General features: G+C 39.9%; 1 protein-coding gene and 1 long non-coding RNA gene across 8 annotated transcripts; one reads left to right on the top strand and one right to left on the bottom strand.

Annotated features, from left to right (window-relative positions):
* Positions 1-63: 63 nt before the first annotated feature.
* On the top strand, positions 64-16114 carry LOC104684853. Of its 7 annotated transcripts, none has more exons than XR_005603128.1 (5): positions 64-484; positions 720-824; positions 2908-3013; positions 3547-3677; positions 11682-16114. It is a non-coding gene; the product is annotated as an uncharacterized LOC104684853 (long non-coding RNA). The 7 variants fall into 7 exon arrangements; XR_005603124.1 differs by lacking the exon at positions 11682-16114 and adding an exon at positions 10860-11675; XR_005603127.1 differs by lacking the exon at positions 11682-16114 and adding an exon at positions 9740-10333.
* LOC120410790 (small integral membrane protein 10-like protein 2A) lies at positions 14810-22909 on the bottom strand. The gene is made up of 2 exons (XM_039560213.1): positions 22684-22909; positions 14810-21232 (listed from the first exon to the last, which is right to left on the bottom strand). The coding sequence occupies exons 1-2, from the start codon at positions 22867-22869 to the stop codon at positions 21212-21214; spliced, it is 207 nt and encodes a 68-aa protein (XP_039416147.1). The 5' UTR covers positions 22870-22909; the 3' UTR covers positions 14810-21211.
* Between the last annotated feature and the right edge of the window lie 1145 nt (positions 22910-24054).

Genomic DNA, 24054 nt, shown 5'->3' with positions numbered 1-24054 from the left:
CCCCTCTCATGTGACCCGCGGAGGGCGGAGGGGAGGCGGCTCCGCCCGGCCCCTCCGCCGCCACCCCCGCGCCACGGGATCGCGGCCAGCGCCGCGCTGCCCGTCCCCCTCAGCGCCCCGGCCGAGCCCTGCGGCGCAGCGGAGCCTCTTTCCCGTCTGCCCTTTGCGGTGTTCCGTCCCTGGCAGGTCCCGCACGGCGCGGCCCCGCAGCGCCGAGGCCCCTAAAGCGACCTGCCCGGGGGCTGTCGGGGGTCGCCGGGGCGGTCGGGAGCGAGAGGAGCCTGGGTTGTGTCACTTGGGTTCATGTCGGTGGGGGTGGTGTTTTGGGGTCTGCAAGAGCGAGAAGATGTCTGCACAGCCCCTGGCTCTTTTGTGGGGTTCTAAAGACTCCTTGGGCCGTTTTAAAGTGAAGCGGGGAAGAGCGGGAGGAGACTGGAAGGTGAGGGCTGAGCTGGCCTGAAGCAGCGTGGTGAAGGGGGACGAGGTGGGTTGAAGTCTCTGAAAAAGAGCCCGAGACATCTGATGTTTCTGCATGTTTTCTGCTGATTCTTGCTTGCTCCTTGTTCTTGGGCCTGGTGCTGGGTGCTCCCACTGCCACAGGGGTCATGGAGAGTCTGGTGTAGAAGTGGGACTGTGCCCCATGGGCGGTGCAGGGATTTGTCTCAGTGAGTATTGTGTGTGTGGATAACAGAAAATACTCTCCTGGTTAACTGCCCTAGGAGCCATAGCATCTGTGGGATTTCTTTAATCTTCAATAAAGAAGATCTTCAGTGAGTTTCCTACCATGGCAGTCAGGGTATCAGCAACCTCCAAAGTCTATAAAGGTAAGCAGAACTGTACTGGCGCACATCACCCTTCCTCCCTTCCTTCCTCCCTTCCTTCCTCCCTTCCTTCCTCCCTTCCTTCCTCCCTTCCTTCCTCCCTTCCTTCCTCCCTTCCTTCCTCCCTTCCTTCCTCCCTTCCTCCCTTCCTCCCTCCCTTCCTTCCTTCCTGCCACCCCTTATTATTTTTAAAAAACTGTTCGTGTCAAAATCTTATTCAGAAAGGAAGCTGTGGGAGGAAAGGGTCAGCCAACAGGAAAATACCGGGTTTTTCATTTTCCTTTTGTAGGCTGGCACGGGACAGAGCACCGGCTAGGAAGCTGTGTCAGGAGCACTCACCTCTTGACACTGCTGCTAATAGCTGGTTATTACAGCCCATTTTGCTGAGAGCTGAGGTTTGGCTCTGACAGCTGCTCTGGTGATAAAGTGTTTTACCTCATCTAAAAATCATAAACCTTTAAAATACCCCTCTTTGTCTTTCATATTTTATATTAAATATTGTTATAAGTTTAGTAAGTTAGTTATAAAAAGGGTATGATTACATAAAACAGAAGCATCACCTTGGTAAGAGATTTATTTTGAAATGCATGTCTATAAAGTGCTATTACAGGATGGTTTAAAATAAGTCTTAATGCAGATGAACTGACAGCGGGCTCTGAATATTTTTGCACACTGAGCAAACTGTTCATTTACGTTAGTGGGGAATCTGGTTCATGACAAAAATTCTAATTTTATAATTGATCACAGATTGTTTGCTTTCATTTCATTTATGTTGTTTTACACCTTTATATAAAGTATATGCTTTTGTGTTCTTGTTTCTGTTTGTCAGCCTTCCTTCCTTCCTTCCTTCCTTCCATCCATCCTTCCTTCCTTCCTTCCTCCCTCCCTCCCTCCCTTACTATACTTTTGCTACGAGGAAAATTCTAGTCCAAAATAAAAAAGCCTAATCACTAATTCTAATAGCAGGGGAGAATGAAGTGTGGAGAACAGTCCTCCTCCCACCCATTCAGTGCAAAGTTCCTGTTCACCTCACGGAAGCAATACTAGTTTTAAAACTCTCCCAATTCATAGCAAATATAAAAATTATTTTGTTATACAAAGACGATATGAAAAATGTCTGTCCTAGTTCCAAGTGACCAGCTGTAATATTTTATAGAAACTTCTTGGTGAAATCCAAATCCAAACTCATGAGATATGGAAAATGTTCTTTATTATACGTTTGTTATTAACCTGAACAGGGAAATTTTCAGTATTTTGCTGAATATATAGCTTACTGTGTTGGAACTCTGGAATAGATGTCATTCAATACTCTCTCAAGGAGAATCTGTTCTTTCCAGTCCTGCCTTAGCAGGATGACTTATTAATGATACATAGTACAAAAGAGTATTGAAACTATAGTGTTCTCTTCAAGGCTGAGTGTCTTTGAAAGGATGGCAGATATTCCTTAAAACTCTTTCATTCATGCTGTGTGTATCATAAATAGACTTCCTTTTGCATGGGCCTTATCCTACAAATGTTCTAAGCATAAAACTGTTAATTTTGTGTACAAGGCGCTTTAGTGGACAAAGCTGTTCAATCTGTAGGTGAGATGTGTCATAGAAACTTTTAAGATCAAGCTTTTTGCCCTGTTGCCTCATTTTCCTGTGTATAGAGTAAAGCTCATGTCTGGCTGTAAACCTAACTAGGTCAGGAGTAGATTTTTTGAAAATGTGTAAAATCAAGTAAAGAATTACAGTCACAGTTCTACATCGTAGCTCTAGCAGTTCTACCATAGCAGAACTCCTCCCTGGTTTTTGGCAATTCAACAGCAACAACACCACTATCATTAAACACAGGGTAGTTCCTTACCAACAAAGATTCCAGGAAGCAATACAGGTTACAATCTCAGCAAATTCTAAGACAAACTCCAATAGATTATTTCCTACTCATGTGATTAATTCTGTCACATCTGCTTTGTTTTCTGGAATTTTGCTCGTTCCTCTGCTTTGAAATACATATGAATTTTAATTATTTTTTCATATTATTGAGAGTTTCAATCAACAGTTTTCTTAAGATTGCTTGATTTTTTTTGTTTCCTTTCTTGCAGTGTCTTCTGTAGTCTTAGCTCTGTTTTTACCACCAGTGTGTTTGGCAGTTTCATATCCACAAGTCTAACCTTCTGTGTTGGAAGAACTTCATAGTCTGTCATTCATGTAAGTAATAGTCTAATAGCAGGTCTGTTTAAATTATTTTTAGTGGAAAATTGGGCTTTCTCCAAAAACTGCTGTTGGCAGGGTTGAGTCATCAATGGTAAATGTGGTTGCTTGCAGAATTTTTGGGTAATATACTTTGTCTTTTTTTTTTTTTTTGGTCCCTCTTTGGATAGTTCAGTAACTGTTCTGATTCAGTTTCCACTAAGAAGTAATTTATCATGTCATTTTTCATTTTAAGGGTTCAGGAGCACATCTGTTATGGCATTTGTCCCTTCACAGAGAGCCAGTGAAGACAACTGAAACTTACATCACATTTTTGTGGTCTATAAAGCTCATTAAATATTAAGCCACTTCTGTGGGTTTCAGTTTGAGCCAGATTCCAAGAGTAGTGAATGAAAATAAAAACTATATGATTATAGATTTCATAAAGTTTTTATTTCTAATCAAAAGCATGAGCTATGAAGATGTTCATACATGGATAGTAGCATTGTATTCAAGTATAAGAAATAAAATTCTGGATTTTTTTATTGCAGAAAGAAATGAAGTAACTGTTGGGCCATCAGGCTGGACGTCAGTATCAGCCACAGGGAGATGGAATAATGCTCCTTACTGTTGGAGGGAAGACTTTGAAATCTTTCTGAAGGAGGCAGTCACTTCCATGCAGGTATTCCCATTTCGTGTGTTCAGGCAAGACATGACTAATTTGCAATTCTGGCTTAGTGTGATTTCTGTTAGATTTGGTAAGAAGGATAGTTACCCTTAGGGAGAACAGTTAATCTTAAAGACATGAACATCTGTACAATCTTGATAATACATTCTTAGAGAATATAGATCTGTCTTAAAGAATGTAGGTCTATCCCAAAGAATATAGATACATCTTAAACAATACAGATGGTGTGCAGTGTTTTGTAGTCTAGACTTGTTTGGTTGATTTTACAACTTGCTCACACAGATGCTCTCACATTTTTAGAAAAATGGTGCAAGCATTACATTTCCTAAAACAACATCTTGTTGATAGAATCAGTCATTGATACCCAGCCATTGTAATAAAGAATAATTTTGTTTCAAATCTAGACAATCAAACAGTTATTCTTTTTTAAGAAGCATTGCTTAATAGTTTCCATGCAGGAAAGTCTTAGTCCATCAGCATGTCTTTTTTTTTTCCCTGTTTTTTTTTATCAGTACTTGAATAATCTGGTACTCTTAAACCCCTCAGGCAAACTCTTTGACTTCCTGTGCTTGGCAGATGGGTTTTAGCCATGTATTGTTTCTTAAAATGTTTGTGTTGTCACACGTATCGTATTTTTCTCAGCTGGAAAAACATTTTTATAGAAAATCCTGTTTTCTGGTTGTCTCAAAGGTTTCAAAAGTGCTTGTACCTTGCATTTAGGCCAAAAGAAATTTACATGCAGGTATTTTATATTGCTTTGGGGAACATCAGAGCTAAAGCTTAGCAAGTCAAACGTCTTTTATGAATAGTGCTTTTTTGTATGGATAGGAAGATAGTTCCATTCAAATAGTCAAAACCCCCAAGATTAAACATACCTCTCTTCTAAGAATTTTGCAGGGGTTTCTCTCAGATTACCTTTGAAATCACGTCCTGAATTTTATTTGCAGTTTATTTTAAATTCCTGGTCTTGACACATTTGAGGGTTTGTGGTTTTTTAAGATTTCTAAATGAGCTTTATCTACTGCTAGCATCAAATATTACTGGTTTTGGAAGGCAGCGCTTGTTTCCATTGTGTAACACCGATAAGGCCACTTGTGAGTCATTGAGGAAAAAACACCAGAATTCCCCAGTGAGGAAAACAAAATGCATTAGAAATTGCAAAGGTCCAGCACCTCTGTAATGCTTCTGATCTGAAATATACTTTGCATTAGAACATGTTCTACCTGTAATAATTATGCACAGTACTAGACACAAGCAGGATGCTTTCTAGCATGAAAGCAGAAAAAACAGAAAAAAGAGGACTTGGATTCAAAGGACATGGGCTGAACCAGATCATGGGTGGAATTTTGCATGAAGCTTGAGAGGGTTTTTCTATCTCAGGAAAGAACTTGATGTAAATTAACTCTCAAAGGAGAATGTGCTGATTAAGGCCAGACTGTTCCCACCCTGAGAAGTAGCCACAGTCTGAATTCCCCTCTGCTGGCTAACCCCAGCTTGGCATGGTTAGATGTATTCTCACATACCACTCTCCAGTCTCACCAAGGGCTGGGAATGTAAAATTCCTAATTCATCCTACAGTGGGAGCTGCAGCTGGGCTGCAAATCATGCATGAGTCCTGCTCTGGCTGCATGCACATGGCAGCAGCTGATGGATGGGAGCCCCCACAGTTCCTCCTCTCTGCCTGAAGAAGCCTTCTCAGCCAAGTCCCAGTGTACCAGGGCTGGCATCCCCTGGCACACGTGGCAGCCAAGTGACAAGCTGTACTTGCTCATGACACACGGTGTAAGAAGGGTCACACCAGGTGCTCTTGTTGATTCACCAGTGGGTGAAATGCAATGGCATATCTCCACATGAGCTGGCTCAAATCTTGCTGCTGGCTAGTCAGCAGTGCACAAATCTGGGTTTAATAAATATGGAGCCATAAATTCAGACAGGAGCAGGAACTGGCAACTAATGATTTTGACTTTTAGTGGCCTCTGAGCTGTTTGTGCAGCTGTTTGTGAAGCCACGCTTAAATCAGATCACTCAATCCAGGTTTTTATAAAGTCATGTCTAATCTAATCACTTTGAACTAGAGTTGCTCCATTGATTAAATTCACGCTCTGGTCCCACAAACAGTTGCACTGGCACAATTGCAGCACTGGTAGACAGTGACACACAGATGGTATGGAAAGAAGGAGGGGAGGCTGCTGGATTGTAAGTTTGTCTGTGGGGACAATATCCCTGCATAATTCCAGCCTTATTCTGAACCACAGACTCTCCATCAATTTCACTTCCTGATCCCTCAACGCTCAGCCCGTCCCAAACTGAGCCTATACTCAGGCTTACATGCTTGTTATGTCTCATCTGTGTAATACTAGATCATCTAATGGTAATAAATTGATCAAGATTAAATATGAACATGTAATTGCATTTCTTTCAAGGTTAGCCAGCTGTGAGTTAGTGTTTAGACCAAGCTTTATCCTGGCTTTTTACTGGCAGCAGGAAGACAGATGATACCAACTAATGTAAAACCATCAGGAGGAAAACCACTCACCAGTCCTTGTTTTTGAGGCTTTTGGGTTTTAAATAACTTTGTACTGCTGGGTTGAATTTGTACAAAGAATTTCATGCCACATTGCCATCCAAAGATTAAATTTATTGCATCATGAAATTGTGGTTATATACTGGTGAGAGGAGGCTTTCAGCTTCTCTCATAGGTTATTTTGGAATATACCTGCCGAGTCTAGGGGAAAGGGGATGATTCTTTGTTAAAAGGTGATGTGTAGTAGTTTAAATTCTTGTGGTATCTAACCAAAGTTTATTTCAGCTGTTGCAGTTAGAAATAAACACATGGGTCTTATGCCAAAAAACATTCCTTAGACCCTTACCCTCTCATGGTTATATGTACTGTTTTATACCTTTCATATCCTCACAGATGTAAGAATAATCCCATACACATCTATACCAAATAAAAAGGTTTTGGCATTTTCTTACCATAATTGAAGTGTACTTAAAATTTAAAAAGCAGATCTTCACCTTAATTATCTTTCCCCTGCTGTATTTCTCTTTATAGTCTTAAAGAAAGAAAAACTGTCTCTAGGTACAAGAAGATGTTAAGCAAGGGAGAGTCAAAGTTAAAACTTGGCAAGAGCTAAAACAAAGAATTTTTCCAAGGAAATGGAGGAGACAGGTCAAATTAATTCCTTATGTAACTCCATTTACCTCAGTACAGTTACAGGAAGGATGAATTTGGTACCTTCTACTTCTGTGGTCAGAAAAGGATTTCTGTGATCTCAATCAGCACAGTATAAAATAATAATTCTTCAGAAACAGAATTTAAGTCTGGTAGAACTGCCCTTGTTATTTTTAGTCTATTAATATGATTGCAAAAGAACAATAGGTCTACAGAACAACAAAAAACCGTCTTCATAAAAAGATTAGTACGTGATGATTTGTAGCTTACATCCTTGGTAACAATTTTTTGTGGGAAAGAGGAATTCATGACAGACTGCTAAAATGGGCAGGGACAGCAGGGACAGCTTCTCTTTCTTGTAAGTTCCAGAAGCTTTTTTTCCAGATCACTGCATTGCAACTTCAACTTTTCCCCCTCTGATCTCATTCTTCTCCTCTAACCACCCCTAATTCAAATTCTCCTTTCCTTCAAGATTCTTCGGGTTCCACTGTGTGTGCAGGGCTCTCTATGGCTTCTCTTTACTGATAAGATTTTTAGATTTTTCTCCTCAGGCAGAAATATTCAGCCCCTTAGGACAGATAAAGGAGAGGTGTTCAGCCTCCACCATAATTTCTTTTTATATTTTGAACTTCAATATGTTTAAATTTGAGATGCTTTAATAATGCATATTCACTGTGAGAGCCCAGCCTTCATGTGCCAATCTGTAGTACTCAAGTGTAGCCATACCCAGAGATTATTTCCATTTCAAAACCTTGTTATGAAACAACACCCCTGCCTCTCCATCCCACTGCCAAATTCAGGAAATACTTCTAATATCAATGTTAAGGTCTTCTAATACTGTAACATAAAAGCATTCATATAGTGTATTAGTGCAATGAAATTTAAGTCAACAGTCTGTCTTTTTTATCCTTACAACTTGCAACTATCAGTTTTAATACAGAGGAAAGTGTCTGTGTATACAAGCATATAAAAGATGTGAAAATACAAAGGCATTTATTGAAAACAGACAAAACCAGGAAGATGATAAAATAGCAGAAGGAAGTGGCCTCACATATAAAAACTTTTGCTTTGTATAGCAGAATTTATCACTAAAAGCTCAGGCTGGCAAATTGCCATGCTTTGGACTAAACAAGGAATGTAACATTAAAAAAATTTGACTTCGTGTACAAAACACAATAGACACATTTGAAACAGTAATGTCCTACAAAGTAATTTAATTAAAATTTTTTTGTTTCTTTTTAATGTGTATTTTTTAAAGTTTCATTATATTTTCAAATAGCAGAAATCTCATTTGCACAGATGCAAGCTCTCCTCTTAAGGATGTGTGCATCGATCAGGTGTGCCATTCAGCAGGATATATGAAATTCCCAAATATCCAAAATTAAACAATGATGGTGGAGCTGTATTTTGAAAGGAAATAATTTTATTTCAAAATAGTGGAACTATTAAAGCATGTTTTATAAAAAGTTATTCACTCTACTGCAGCTTTAATGCACAGCTGCTCAAGTAAATGTGGACTGCTCAATGTTCTCACACTGGATAAAGAATATGTTTTTTAAATAGACTATGTTCTCCATTTCTTTTCATGTTGGTGGGGAAAAAAATTGAAAGCATTAGGGAATAACAGTACAGTTACGCCTGAAAGACTTTCACATGGAAGTCTTTGAAATCTGCTGTTGATTGAGAACACTTCAAAAGCCTGAGAATCTGGGATACTTAATTCTGTTATTTTACCACCTGAGAACAAATGAATTATTTCCTGCAAGGATGTTCTCTCCCCCTGGCCTCCTAAGGCCTGCGTTCTGGTATTCCTGCTGGAAGTGGTATCCAGTAGAACATGGATAAACTCTCGTAAGTAACCAAATCATGCCCTTGCTCTTTACTCTGTAAGGCTTTTCCAGAGCTTGGCAGGTATGAAAGACTCCAAACCTGAAAAACAAGATGGCAGATAACTACAATTAAAACAAACTGATAATTTTTTTCAACATCTTAATCACATTTGCAAGATAAATACACTGCTAAGTACTAGTTATGTTCTTAAATATTATCTCATTCACAGTTAAAACCTTTTCATCTTGTTGACCAGAGTAATTATCTCCTCCATACATATAAATCATTCCATGATTTAATGTATGGAGTATTTTTATATGTTTCTTATATTTGAATCTCCAGTGTCCTGCTTGATTCTGTGGAATTTCCATATTTACTCTCTACAAAGTACAGTTGCCTGGCAGTTCTTTTTCTAGCTGCTGCTTTTCCCTGAAATGGTCTGGACTTCCTGCATAATTTGTACAAAGCTTTCCTTTCTATAAATGTCATTTTAATTTTGTTTTAGTGAAGCTGAGATATTCTGATATGAGTTAAAAAGAGATAAATTCTTCATATTCTTCAGCTAAAATAATGAAATGATGCCTTGAAACTATTAGAAAGGAGATAATATTGGTTTTTTATAAGTAATGACAGATAAATGCAGATAAATCAGTATTCTCAGAAATCTAAACTGCTAATCAATAAAAGATGTTACTCCAGAATGCTGACCATAGGCAACAGCAATGAGTAAAGCAGTATCTTTATCACAATGGGCTTTTGGAAGGTCTGTATTAATTCCAGAATTATACAACAGCAAAGAAAGGTGTGCTTTTACCATGCAGCACCTATGGCTACACATTTGGGGTGTGTTTCCATTCTTTCTACTGCACTTTTAATCATTTATGGAAAGCACTTAAGCAGAAATTTATCCTTGATCTAAACAAGCAGATACTAATGCATGTGTATGTTATATATGTGTTTATATATAGTTACTACATGCAGTCAGGAAAACTACAATTTCGTATTTTATGTTAACAAAATAGTCTTTTATCTCTAGATCACATTATTACAGGTGTGCTGGGAGCATGATGAGCAAAATACTCCCTGAATGCTGCTGCAAAGCTGGTTGGACATCCTACCTTGGTTTCAGTCCAGTTTTGAACAGAGGCCTGTCCACTCACATTCAACAGTCACTTGAATAATGGGAACTCTTTAATTTCCTTACAGAGCCCCTTAGTAAAAGTTTAGACACAAACTCCACCTTTGAGTTTGGAGTCTGCCTCGTTAAAACAATGTCTCGTCCCCTTCTGCTAGCAATCAACAATTGTTTAACACTTCTGTAGTACTTCTTTATCATGATAACAATAGCAACTTTTTGAGATGTCATGTGACATTCTCCCTGAATTATTGAATTTACTCTTGATGGGGCTATCTTCTGTTCTAAGTGGAAATGGCAAGGAGACACTGCTGTGCCAATAAATGTGTCAGTCATAACACAATTTAGCATAACTGGCCAAAGTAACTGTAGATTCTTCCTTACAGTGACAAGAAATTATATAACTTAACAATGTTTGTCAGATTAATTTGAAAAAAGAAGTATTGTTATTTAAACTGTGACAAGAAAAGGTGCTCTGAAAATATACCCATTTCTTCTCTAACAGCCTAATTTCTTGTAAGGACTTTATAATTAATTTTGGTGTGACTTCATTAACTCTCCATTTCAAGAAGATACTCCAGTGTATTTTCTTGATCAGCAGCAGTAGATAAAAATATTAAAATTATGTTTAACTGCAGCACCAACATCAAGCAAAGTGATATAATACCCAGTATATCACAAATGAATAATGTGTAGCTGAGAAAGAAAAAAATCAGAATTTAGTTCTCCAGGAAATAAAAAAGGTACACTTCCTTTGCATAAAAAGCTTTAATAACCTTGTTAACAATTACTTCGAGCAGTTCATGTGAGAATGTCTAAGATTAAAAAGAAATAGTAAGTTTAAAGCTTTGTAAAAAGTCTTATCAAAAGCTTTTATCAATTTAATCATTCAAATAAAGTAGCAAATGTTACCCTTTTATAAACTGGAATTCCGAGGAAATTTCTCTTAGAAGACCATCCATATGCTATAACTTTAGACATGGTGTATTTTATTTTTCTAGTTCTCAGTTGGTAAATGCTGACTCTTTTTTCCAAGATAATACACTTAAGGATGGCTGTTCTATGAAGAGCACGGTATTTGGAATGGATGCAATGAATTTCAAGGCCCTTCAGGAACATGATACTGTCTCAGTTTGAATGGCTGGGAAGATTCACATTGACTCTGCTGTGGGTAGGGCTGCACTTTTAACCCAGACTAAATTTAATGATATTCCCATAAATCACCAAGTCCAGGCATTGTGGCTCAGCTCACGCAGGCAGATCCTCAGCTCCAGAGCTCTGATTAAGTCAACAGGGCTAGACATCAGTACTGATCTTGTGTGATTGGATTACAGGATTGGAGCTGTGATTTGTCCTACTGAAACCACTCTAAGGTACTTAGACAGATAAATCCTACTATCAGATTTCTTTTCTTATTGATTACACTTTCTGAAATAAAGAAAACCAACCAAAACAAAAAAAACCCAACTTTGCTTTCTCCATGTAGCATTCTGATAAGGTGCATGTAGGGCTGGAAGGACAACAGAAATACCTCTGGGGGAATAATAGTAGAAGTGTGATTTTCCTCTTCCACAAAAGGTTGTAAAATATTTGTGCTTTTTTTTTATTTCCTCTGAGCCCATTTCCAGTCCTTAATTAACCCCACCCTCCTTGTGTGATATGACCTGACAGTTCCTGTTATAAAGGAAAATCATAGCTAGGTTGCCCCCTGTCTCAAGTTTTAATTCATACCTTCTCATCCCATGTTTCTGGCAAAATGATCTATCACTTTAAGCCAAGAATATGTTCAAACACTTTTTTTTTTTAATTGGTTGGTCTTTCTGGTTTTTTCTCCATGAGTTTATTCCTTGCCTCTCAGGTTTGCATGTTAGGCTGAGAGGAATCATCTTGTGTATCCCATTATCTGATCATGGCTGGAATATCTGCTAGGAGGCAGAAGAGGCAGATCACCTGCTGAATTTAACAAGCACATGTGAATAACAATCACTGACCAGAGGTATTTTCATTTATAAAAGCATCCTTTTATACTAACTATAGTAACAATAGCCATATACAAAATGGAATCAAACCTTTGGGCAGTGCTGTTTCAATAGGGGCCTTCAGAAAAACCACTTCCTATGTGATGAAAGAGAAGCTGCTCAAAAATCCATTCTGTAATTCCTTATGGATACTTTATGAAGATATATTAGAATTAACTGTAAATTGAGCAAGTAGCAAAAATGCTTGATGAACTGACTGTAACAAAATATCCAGTGATGAAAAACTCTGCAGACTTCTGCTTGCTAGCATTGGCAAGTAAGTAGTTTAGCTAAAGAGAAGGAAAGCAGAAGATACAGCTGTCAACTGCAAACGAATGATTATAAACCAGAAAGAAAATGTGAGGAAGAGCTCTGAAAATTATGATTGACAGTGACAACACAGACCAGACAGCTTTTATTTTAAGCAACAGATTGTTGGGAACATAACACCGTATATCAAAGTGAAGGACTTGAAACCTGCTGTAGTCTGTACAGATGTTCTCACTCAGAAAGCAGCTAGAGGGAACAGAAGATAAAAGAAGGCTGTCCAACTTCAAAAAAGGTTTGAATTTTCATTCTGTTTTGACAAGTTTTTGTGCTAGTCTGTGATTTTCAGCGTGATAGAAAATTCAGCATCTACAAACCTGACGTAAAGTGAGAAACACCTGAAGGGGTACAAGCGAACCCTTAAGGAGGTGCTATACAACATCATAAAATATTTCTTGTTGTTTTAATCTTAAATGCTTTTCTGTTGAAGGAGGCAGAAATTGGAAATGCTGTAACTATTCTAGCTCTGGAGCAGGTCATACGTGCTTGCAGTCAGCATGCACTACTTGGAATGCAAGGCTGAGATCTGAGAAGCAATTTAGGAATCCCTGCTGTAGAAAAGATTTTTTATGATACAAAGCAAGACAGGATTACTGAACTCAGAAGGGTTATTCGTGAATAACTTCCAGCTAAAGTGATTAAGGGCTTCAGCCACTAGCCCCAGAAAAAAACCAACAAAGCATCAAAAACATCCTGCTTGTCATTGCTGCTGACTTTTTGTTCAGTGAGCAAGAGGTCTGTGTTGGTTTTGGTCCTTTGCCCTTGGGGACACTTTTAACAAAACATAATACTTGAAAGAATTCCAAAATGTGGTTGTTTTGGTTTTTTTCTTTTCTTTTCTTTGAACTACAAGGTTAAAGATAAATAAAGGAATATTTTGATTTGTCTAAAACATACTTGTGATAACAAATAGACAAAGCACTTCCTAACGTTCAAGACTTACAAGTACTTTTTACAAACACACCACACTTCTTGATAACAAAAACCCCATCCAATACTTTCTTTTTTAATGGAAGGTAAAGCACTCCACTTTTAAAAAATTGTCTCTTTAAGAAATATGAGTATCTTCAGCAGAATCTTTGGTACTTGTGTTTGAGGTTTTGGGGTTTTTAAATTTTAAGCTGCTATAATATCTGCCAGAAAAAGCAAGAGCTAAGAAACATACTGAAGAGATAAATGTTGTGATGAGTGGAAATTGCTAAAAGGTTCCTCTGGCAATCTCAGATTTGCAGAGAGGAAATTTGGGCTTCCGTACAGACGAGTTGCTCTTACAGAATTTTACAGTATGAGATGAACAAAGAGACTACCACAAAGTCATAGGCCACCAGCTTGAATCCAACTTCAAAGCCTTTCAGATCCTAATAGGAAGAGATATGCACACAGTAGCATGTCTATTTCTCAGTATTCAGAGTTCCTTAGCATTCCCCATTGCAGGTATCATGCCCAATTATATAAATGTATATAAAACTACTGGTAAACCATCTGAAAGAGATGACAACATGAGTAATTAAGGCTGTAACATATTACGGTCACAGTGGGTGGCTGGAACATCCTGGAGACCCAAAGGTTACAATGTACTGCTTCAGGATCTGCCACACAAATTCCAAAAGCCATGAGGAACCTACAGTGATGTGCAGGGAGCACTGATAACACTTTCTTAACCATGGAGATCTAACCACATGCCAAAACCTTACAGAACTTTATTAGATTATTATATTCAGTTTTGTCCCCCCTCCTTTTTTCCTGTTTAAATGCTTGTTTTGAGGGACAATATGATCTCAGCACTCATCATTAAGAAAAATAGTACATATTAATTCTGTACTTAAAGTATCAGCCTTTTCTTCAGGGTTGCCAATACCAGTTCTTTTCAGAATACAGCCCATAACAATAACATACTTCCTCAAAACGTATCACTTGTGGCAGCAAAGGACCCCCATATCAAACAAAAACTTAAGTTTTTTGAGTTTAGAATCAAAATGCCACCTGATAGCAGCTTTCAGAATAGACATCTCTGAAGGGTGAGTGGCTCCTGTTTTAGTATGGTTTTTTAAATGTTCAACATTAAGCAGAGGGTACATGTTTATTCTGCTCCATTAATGGGAATATTTCATTCAGCAAAAACAAGAGTTCTGGCATATCTGTTAATATCTTGGTGATTTTAACTGTGCAGAGAAGCACCCAGCAATGTTTATCCTCAATGATGCAAGAGAGGGGCTATGGCCATTACATGTATTTACCGTGGTTTGCTTTCCCCTTTAAAATGAAACTGTGCTGCAAGACTGGAGCTAGTTAGGAAATACCTTGGAATTACGTTGAAAGTAACTGGCTTGTTAAGGTTTCTCACCAAAAAAAAAAGTGTGCAAAAAGAATGCTTATGAATGAATAATGTGGCTAACATCATTAAGCTAGCCTTGAGTTCAAATACCAAATCCCCAAGGTCAGGTATAAGCACCGAGCCCTTTTATTCTCACAGAGGTTTTAAATTTGCTTTGTTTCTGTAAACACAGATCTCTCAAAGTGTACCTCTGAAAAAGGCACTCACTGTCTGACTTTATATTGTCAGAAACACAATCTCCTTAAGTACATCCATACAATTTATACAATGAAAAATTGCAGTGAGAAGCACCAAAACCACCTCGTGTCTTTTAAAAAAGATTTTTATTTCTGTTTTTAAATAGCTTGACAAAACCCATCCATTGGTACTCTGAGTTCAGCTGTAAACAGTTACAATACATTACTGCTGTGTATTGATTTTGTACATTAACCTATTTGCAGTGACAATCCATAAGACAAGTCAAACTGAAATGCACTGTACTAAGAAGTACTAACAATGCTGTAACTCCACATACTCCAAAGACTGATGTGTAACTCCCTCCTGTGGTGTGAGCGAGCAGCATCGCAGTCAAGAGCTTCTGGCAGCTTGGGGAGCACTCCCAATATTCAAAAGTCTGTATTCAGGTTTCAAGTCTACTATGGAAACTTCTCTCCCAAGTTAAAAGTGTCACAATACATTTTAAAAATACATACAAAGTTGTAAACATCTTTCTCTGGAACAAAAAAAAAAAAAAATGGTTTGTGCCAGCCTTCTCCACCTCCCACATTGCAATAAAAAAAATAAGAAGAATTAAAAAAAATAGGGCCAAAGAGCAAGGCCATAGACTAAAATTGTTCTGCAGGGATGACATCACAGTTTACAGGAAGTATTGAGTATCAGCATTGAAAATTAGTCACTATCAGGCAGCAGAACCCATTTTCAATAAATGGTTTCACTCAACTTCAAGTGATGAATCAGGCACTGAATATTAGACTTCCCTACTTTTAAGAACAAAAGCTTGAATTACATTTAGGTGTAATGTTTGATAATAGCTAAAATTGACTACAAACAGAAAATTAAACACTGCTAGTTACGCAATTTTGGTTTTGACCACTTTTGCTATCAGGTTTATACAGATCTTCCATGAAGAAGGAAGGAATTTGCAAAACAGACTACAAATACATAGAGATCACAGAAATAAAATGGACCTTTTCAAGGCAGATTTACTTTGTGGAAACCTCTCTGGTCATTTTCTAAAATGTTTTAGCTTTTAAATTTATTTCATCATTAACAATGAAATAACCATCTTAGGCTGAATCCTGTATCACTAATTCCAAAAAGACTAAGGTAATTGAGGTTTTTGGAGGCAGTAGAGGATTAATTTCGAAGTACAATAGGATTTGCTTTTACCAGTGCAGGCTAGTAAAGGATAACATTATTCTAGCACTTCTGTATTTATTATTCTTATTTTATTTTCACACTGTCAGGAGATTGATATCTATGACCCTGTAATTTAAGTATGAGAGTTGATAATAAGTATCAGTATTTTCATAGGCAACATTGGTTTATTTTAAAGTTCTATCAAATGCATCTCTTCCATGAGGATTAGAGGCTCTGCAGTCTAAAAAGGATCCCCCCTGCCCTCAGTTACTGCCTGTGCATCACAGAAAAGTGTCAGAACACATTTTATTCTGTGCACTCTTAGGGGAAAAAAAAAAGGTTTCAAAATATTCACGTGAATGTACTCTTTAATTTTTTGAGAAGTTACACTATTTAAGTTCTGACCTTACTGTATTTTGTAAGCCCCAAATTCTAGCTGCAATTCTCAGCTGACAGAGGTACCACACATGCAAATTAAATATTGGATTTTAATTAAAGCAGCTGTTTTGAAGAGAAAAAAAGCAGAAATATGTCCCATTGACTACATATTGCTCTGCCAGTTATACTACCTGTCATACACCCTAATGAGAGACTATGAGAGACTAGGACTCTTACATCTCTTCATGGTTTCTGTCAATTTGTTGTGCATAATTAATTATAGGACACTGTTTCTGAGGTGGAACAAAATATCAGCATATGCTTATGCTGAGAAATCATAGGGACAGGAATATATGTAAGACCAGGCCATAAAAACAAAAGTAGCAACCTGACAATAAGATGATATATTAGGAGAGTACATACAGGCTTGTTTCTTCCAAAAATTAAATGTGTATACCTATAAGGGGCAAAGGTGGAGAGAAGGAGAAAGGAAGCAAACTTTGGCAAAGTTTAAGAAAGTGCAGTCTTTATAATCCTAAAAATAACTTTCAGAAAAAGAGAAATAAACCACAGACAAACAGACAAACCACCAAACCTCAAACAGCAACAAAAACAAACTCAACACTGAAAAAGCAAAAGGCTAAAAAATGTCTACAGCTAGAACTGTCTCCTGTGCAGGATGATGCAAACACACGATTGCTCGGATTGCACTGGCTAAAACCACACGGAGAAGTAACACCACCGTCTCTGCTGCTTTTTGCACTGCAGTGTCAGAAAGTAAAGAAGCATTTGCATAAGCATCCCAACATCATACTGTAGTAAAACACTTTTTATCTACATGCAGAGCTCTGTGCACACACATTTAAAAGTATATTTTCTTCTCAAAGCAGTATACCATATAGTAAATTTTCACTCGAGTGTAACTACTAGGAAATTCTCTAAATATTGAGTATCTTCTTCTTTTCTAAAGGCAGAAATAAAACTCTGCTATGTAGTGCAGGAAGGATCTGGACACTAATCAATGAAATTTTAGAAAGCACAAGTTGTTTAGTAGAACCCTGGCATTTTGCTTAGAAATAACCTCTTTCTAGAGCAGGATGAGAGACAAAATACAGAAATACAAAGGCAACTCCTGGTTGAGTATAAAGGTCCCTTACCCCCTACTAAGAATGTTATTTTTCTGTACTATAATAATCATCTGAGCCAGTCTCAGCCCTAACAGCACATTAACTCAGAAAATTTTCCACATTGGGTGTAGTGAAGCCATGAAACTCCACGCAAACTGGTTCTTGGCCAGGATACCTTCCATCTTTTGAGATGAGTTAGTATCAAAACATCTATAGGAAGAAAACAATGGCATAAACCATATAGTGTTAGATTTATCTATAGTTTCAAAGGATGGATGCCATCCTTCAGGTTCCCTATTCTCCCTCCAGACAGGAAAAGCCATTTAAACATTGTCAGGGCAGACAGTTCTTTTACTGCAAGAACAGCGCTTTCAATCAATCCATGGCCTCCCCAGATTTAAAGTGCAGTATATTACATGAGATTTTAACATACCAAACTATCCTTTATTTGAATTTCAGAAGGAATGTTCAAGTTAAAATTACCCTTTAGGTTTTAAGCAATAAAATTCAAGGCAAGGTATATAAACTGTCTTAAAATGGATTAAATCCACTCACTTAAGACTTATTCTTTGTATCTTATGTTCAATAGACATATAATACACAACAACCATCCATCATTTCACTTAGCTGTGTTGTATTTAAAGTGATCCTGTAATAAGTGATGAAAGGCCACGCACTCAAACAAGACTTTGCTTAAAACAGGACTGTGATACGTAACACAGTTCAACATTCCAGGATCTCCTCCTGCATAGGCTTGTCATCAATAAGGAGAAAACCCTTGGCACTCTGCTGTACACACATTTAAATTCTACTTTACTGGTGGTGTCTCTCATGTTTCATTCCCCCCCCCTTTAAAATCACAATGAAAAATAGGAGCATTAAAAACTGGATTCATGGTTTTATGCCTTTAGCTACTCCTTTTGCCCATTAACCTGACAGTCTCAGCTGCAAGTTCCTGTATGTAACTGTGGTTCCCAAAACATGAAGTGCCCAAATGACATACAGCAGAGAATGTTCCAGGCCAAACCAGTCAGCTGCACAAACAGGGTCTCAAGTAACAACTGCAGGTACAGCTGTGCCAATTGATCCTTTGTACAGAAGTCCAAGCACTCAACTTTTGGGTGCAGGACTGTGTTCATGCACAACTTAAGGTAAGGCTCACCATACAGGGAGAGTATGGCTGTACCTATGGAGCTGCTTAGAGAGGTTAACATGGAGTTGCACAATGTTGCTCATGTCTTTAGCAATCAAGCCAGCTTTAACAGGCTCCAATCCCTCCCCTCCCTGCCTTCATTCCTCTGCCCTCAGCTCTGCCAAGTGGTTTTTTGAGTCAAGATACAGGCACACAGCAGCTTAACACCGTAACTCCACGCCACAGACGTTTGGAGAAGAGCCTTTTTTTCTGGTGTTCTGGGATTTCAGATCCACATCACTTCAAGAATCCTGAACCTCTGCAATACCACATGTTAATACTACTCACTGCAAGACTGATAAATTCCAGCAGTGGAGATGAGAGTGAATGGCTTGACTAAGAGGGAACTGTTGCTGTCAATACTTACTGTACTTACAATACATAATCCAGTATGATTTTGGGGCTTTTGCTCACTTCATAACAGGTAATTGCATGGTCAAAAGTCTACAAGTTAAACAATCATTTAAATACCAGGGAAAAATTTATCTTCTAAATTAAAGTAAGTGGCCTTTCATCTCTTTTAGCATCCAAAAGAAACAATCAGCCAATGGGGATAATGAAAACACAACATATCATTTAACATAAAAAGTAATAGATCTTATTTTCAGTACTCAAATAAGATTAAAAGTTTCCAACATTTCTCCCTGTAACACTGATAACCAGCATCTCATCTTCGTAATCAAGGACTTCTCTACACATGTGTGCTAACAGCCCAATAAACACCACACTGGGAATTCTACTGGCTTTCCAGGTAAGTTCAGTTTAAACTAAATGCAACATCACGTTCCCTCTTTCCAAGATGAAGCAAAACCAGCTGGCAAAAAGGATACCTAGTGTGTGAATCACTGGCATGGCTTTACTCCACATTGAGTCCTCACTTTTTAGTCAGGGTGAAGGGGAAGCTGAAAATGCATCCTAACTCACACACCAACACCTCCCTCTTTACGTGAACCTTTAAAGCACATTAAGCCCATCTACAGCAATGTCTCTGTTGAGAATTTTGGACATTGAATCCAAAGTTTCACCTACTGCACAATGAGTTACTTCACTGAAGTGCCAACAGAAGCCTGTTCCTCAAAATGCTATTCACCAGCAGCTCTATGGAGTCCAGCACATTTGCCCCATTCTTTGGCAAACCTCATTGTTAGAAGCCTGTCCCAAAGCCAAAGTGAATAGGCCCAGAAGTTATTAATGTACTTCAGCAATAACAATCACTTTTTCAAGGAAAAAAAAATTGTTTTAGAAAGTTTACAGTGTCTATTGTAGCACAATAAAGCTCACAAGATATTGTTAAAACAGAGCAGTGAACACTGCTGAGAATTATGCTGCATTGAAGACCACCCTCCCAACAGCTTTCCAGTTCCAAGTGTTTTAAGGACTGATATATTAGTTGCTGTTGAATTCAGAGCAGGAATTCAATTCTACAAGAAACAAGTTTCATTGGAAATGGTTATAAATAGTACTAGCCAGAACACTCCACCAATACAAACTCTAAAGAAAACAAAGGATCTGTGCTAATCAAATTGGGTTCTAGTTTAGTTTAACAGCAGACCTGCAGAAGTCCCAAAGAGTCTGAAGATTATGAAGTTCTTTACTCAGATGCAGCTATTCCTTACAAAAAAAAAGTCCCTATTGTTCTAACAGCTAGTTTAACTAGCAATTACACAACTATAATTTTTACTTTACCTATCTACTTCTCACTAAAACCTGAACTGTAACCTTGTCTCTTATTTTCTGCTAATATTAAAAAAAGTAGTTACTAAAATCTCTGTATTTTTTTACCTTCGCTACTGCACACCAGAGACCTGCTAGTGCAAAAGCTAGCACAGAGATCACTAGCTGTATGATGTGAAAAGTATTAGTCACATATTGTATATTCAAAAGCATTTGCTCATATCCAGGTGTTTGCTCTGAAGATACAAGGTTTAAGTAACAAAGAGAAAAACATGGTTTCTGGTTGTTTATGAGTCCCACAGCATAGTTGTTCTTAGAACAGGGATCAAGAAGTCCACCAAGCTCCAATACTTTAAAAAATGCAAACTGCAATTCATTCTCTTTGCCACTGCTCATTTCTAATTCCAGAAACCACAGGTTTTTATTATACTGCAAATTTCCCAGCCAGAATTGTGCAAAACATACAAAGTTGTCTCCTGGGCAGCGTGAGCTGAAGTCTCCAGAAATGCTACAAGCTTCTTCCAGCCAGCCTGTTACTGAGATACCATCGATGCAGTGAGAAACCCTATCGAGACTGTCTTTCCCAGAAGAAAAATGCAGATGAAATGAATCCTTCCAAGGAGCAGCTGCACTTGAGTTCGTCCCTGCTGATTCACTGAAGCTCAGAGGCATTTCCTTGCCACCAGAAGGCAGAGGTATATTATTAAAGAGAGAACAATTCCCGATGTTATATAATTCTTGTAAACTGCTACGATGATTTTGAGAACTGTCCAACATGGAATGCACATGTGTCAGATGAGCTGCTGGCTTGTGATGATCTGGGCCATCGTCACGTACTCGTTTCTGGGTAAAATCTTCTTTCTTCATAGTCCTAGAGCACACGAGCACAGCTTTGCTGCTTCACAACAGGCTGGATTTGAAGAAGAGTGTGACTGACTAGTTGCAGCATACAGTGCAAGCAGCACACCAAATCACAAGTTAATGGATCTCAATATGGACCTAAAGATAAAGAATGCAGGAAATTATTACACTGATACCCCAGTTTCCTAGTTCCCACTATAAAGAACCAAAAATAACTCAAAATCTTTCACAGAAAGAATAACCCAGCTACAGAAAGTAACAGTTGTCCCAACAGACAAATCTCCCTACAGGCTGCTTGAGCACATCCAGAGGGCTAGGAAGTATACTCAAACACCAGCCGCCTTCTGTAGTTTCAGTTTAATCTGCTACAAGCTCTCTTTTGGTGACAGGCATGAAAGTGAGTCAGCGAACGAGCAGCCAGAGAGATTCGCTGTGTAACAGCAGCATTTCCCTTAACCAATAGAAACACAGGCTGGGACTGATTAGAGGCTCAGCATGAAAGGTTAATATTAAAGTCATCCTCCTGTAAACAGAAGTGCAAGCTGAAATCAGACACACAACACTGGAAATCAACAATGTACCAAGAACAGCTTCCTGGAGGGGAGGGAACTGGTCAGACTGGCTGCCCCAGCACAGTTAGCAGGTATCAGCTGTAGCACAATCAAAGGACTGTCCCAACACTGATAACCAGCAAAGACAAGGCTTTTTCAGCTACCAGGGTTACTAAGCTACGTGTACCACTCCTGGCCATGTGGCTTATTTTCAAGCTTCAGAACTTTAGGGCAAATTCCCAAAACAAAAATAGGATATGCCATACTTTGATCTCTTCCCATTTCAAATTATCTTTTACAAGTAACAAACTCCAACCAGACTTGTCTTTCAATACTTGGCCACCGGCCAGATGTCAAAACTTTCATTACAGCTATGTTTACGAAGAGTGCCAATCCTTGGCTAGAAGAGATGTTTGTAGTGACAGTGCATAGCCTGCTTCTGTTGCCAGTTAAGTTAAAAGTAAATCTTTCATTTCATCACAAAAACAATGAAACTTCTACCCTACAACAGGTCAAAGCTGTGTTAGAGAGTTCCATGTTTTGTAGAAACAGGTTCAAAACTGGAGAGATACAAATTAAATCTGAACCATCTTTTTCATGCAGTAACATTGGTATTTAAAACTGGCTGCGTTTTCTCTGCCGCAACTGTTCTTGATTAAAAAAAAAAAATAGAAGAAGGAAATTGTTTTCTTCGCTCCTTGGTGTCAGGAGCGCGCTATCAAAGTGCACATATTCACAGTTTATTCCCAGTATTTAAGTCAGCTATGTCTTAGGAACAGGAAGGCGACACGTTTGCTGCTAACACGCAGAGCGAGGAGCACAGCGGGGCACTCACAGCTGGCCACCGACGAGGGCAAGGCTCCGGGGCTGCAGCACAACCCAGGAGACATCGCCCGGGGTGACACAGGGCAGGGCACAGCCCCCGCCCCGGCGCGGGGACGAGCACTCGTTATTCGGGGCAGCGGCCGCGAACCAGCCCCGGGCCCGGCCGCTGACACCGGGACGCGAGCCCGCCCCGGCCCCGCCGCCCCCGCCCACCTGCAGCCGCACGTTGAGCATCATGGAGGCGACGATGTAGAGGTAGGGGAAGTTGATGCGGAGCTTCCAGGCCAGGTCGAAGAAGATGAGAAGGGTCCTGGTAAGCCCCTTGCAGAACACGCCGTAGGACCTGGCCGCGGCCGACTGGGAGAGCCTGGCAGCGAGCGCGGACAGAGCCGCCGCCATAAACCCGCCCCCGCTCCCGCGGCCGCGCCGCGCCCGGGCGCCGCCGCCGCCGCCGCCTCCTCGCGCTGCGCGTGCCCGCCGGGCGGGGCGCGCGGCCGGGCGTCACCACCGCGCGTGCGCCGGGCCGGGCCGCGCCGGGCTGCGGCAGCGCGCGGCTCTGCTCGCTGCGCACGCGCAGGGGGCGGGGCGCGGTGGCCGCGGGAGCGGCCCCGCCCTCGCGAGCCGCCCTCACGAGCCGCCGCCCCGCCCCTCGCCGCGGAGCGGGGCGGAGAGCTGGGAGCGCACGGAGAGCTCACGGAATTACAGCAGGGATCGTCGATTCCTAGTCCTAGCCCAGCACAGGACACTCCCCGAGAATCCCGCGATGTGCCTGAGAGCGTTGTCCGGACACTTCTTGAACTCTTGTCAGGTTTGGTGCTGCGACCACTTCCCTGGGAGTCTGTTCCAGCCCAGCCACCCTCCTGGGGAAGAGCCTTCTACTGATACCCAACTTTAACCTCCCCATTTTCTGAGGGCGTGACCGAGGTGTGCGCTCTGGCCTGCTCAGTGACAGCTGCGTGGGCCACGGATGTCATAGAATCATAGAAGGTTTGGGTTGGAAGGACCTTACAGCCCATCCAGTTGCTCCCCCTGCCGTGGGCAGGGACACCTTCCACTATCCCAGCTTGCTCCAAGCCCCGTCCAACTTGGCCTTGGACACTACCAAGGATGGGGCAGCCACGGCTTCTCTGGGCAACCTGTGCCAGGGCCTGCCCACCCTCACATGGGGGAATTTTCTCCTAACGTCTAAAGCAACTCTCAGTCAGTGGGAAATGTCAGTAATGGTTTCTGGGTTTGGGTGTGCTTTTTTGTAATTTCGTTGTTTACACAGCCAGGTGATGAATTCAGTGAGCCAGCTACTGTCACAAGGAAATACTTGCTATGCCTTTCAAGCTAATACTTGAGTTACATAGTGAATTAAAAAGACACTGTTCAGGCCCAGGTTACACACAAGATTTTAAAAACATTTTGCGAGCATTTCCTAGGAAGGTCTTTGAGATAAATTACCATCACGACACTTTTCAAGTAGGCGAAAATATCCCAAAAGATGAACAGTGGACCAATATAATATTTGGACATGGCCCCATTTTTTTTCCCTAGAACTGTTCTTTATAGTTTCCATTCAATCAACTTTCAATAACTGAA

The sequence above is a fragment of the Corvus cornix genome, chromosome 14 (assembly GCF_000738735.6).
Source record: "Corvus cornix cornix isolate S_Up_H32 chromosome 14, ASM73873v5, whole genome shotgun sequence".
In the NCBI taxonomy this organism is placed as follows: Eukaryota; Metazoa; Chordata; class Aves; order Passeriformes; family Corvidae; genus Corvus; species Corvus cornix.
Note: the sequence above shows the minus strand (reverse complement) of the source record. Positions and strands in the feature narration are given on the sequence as shown.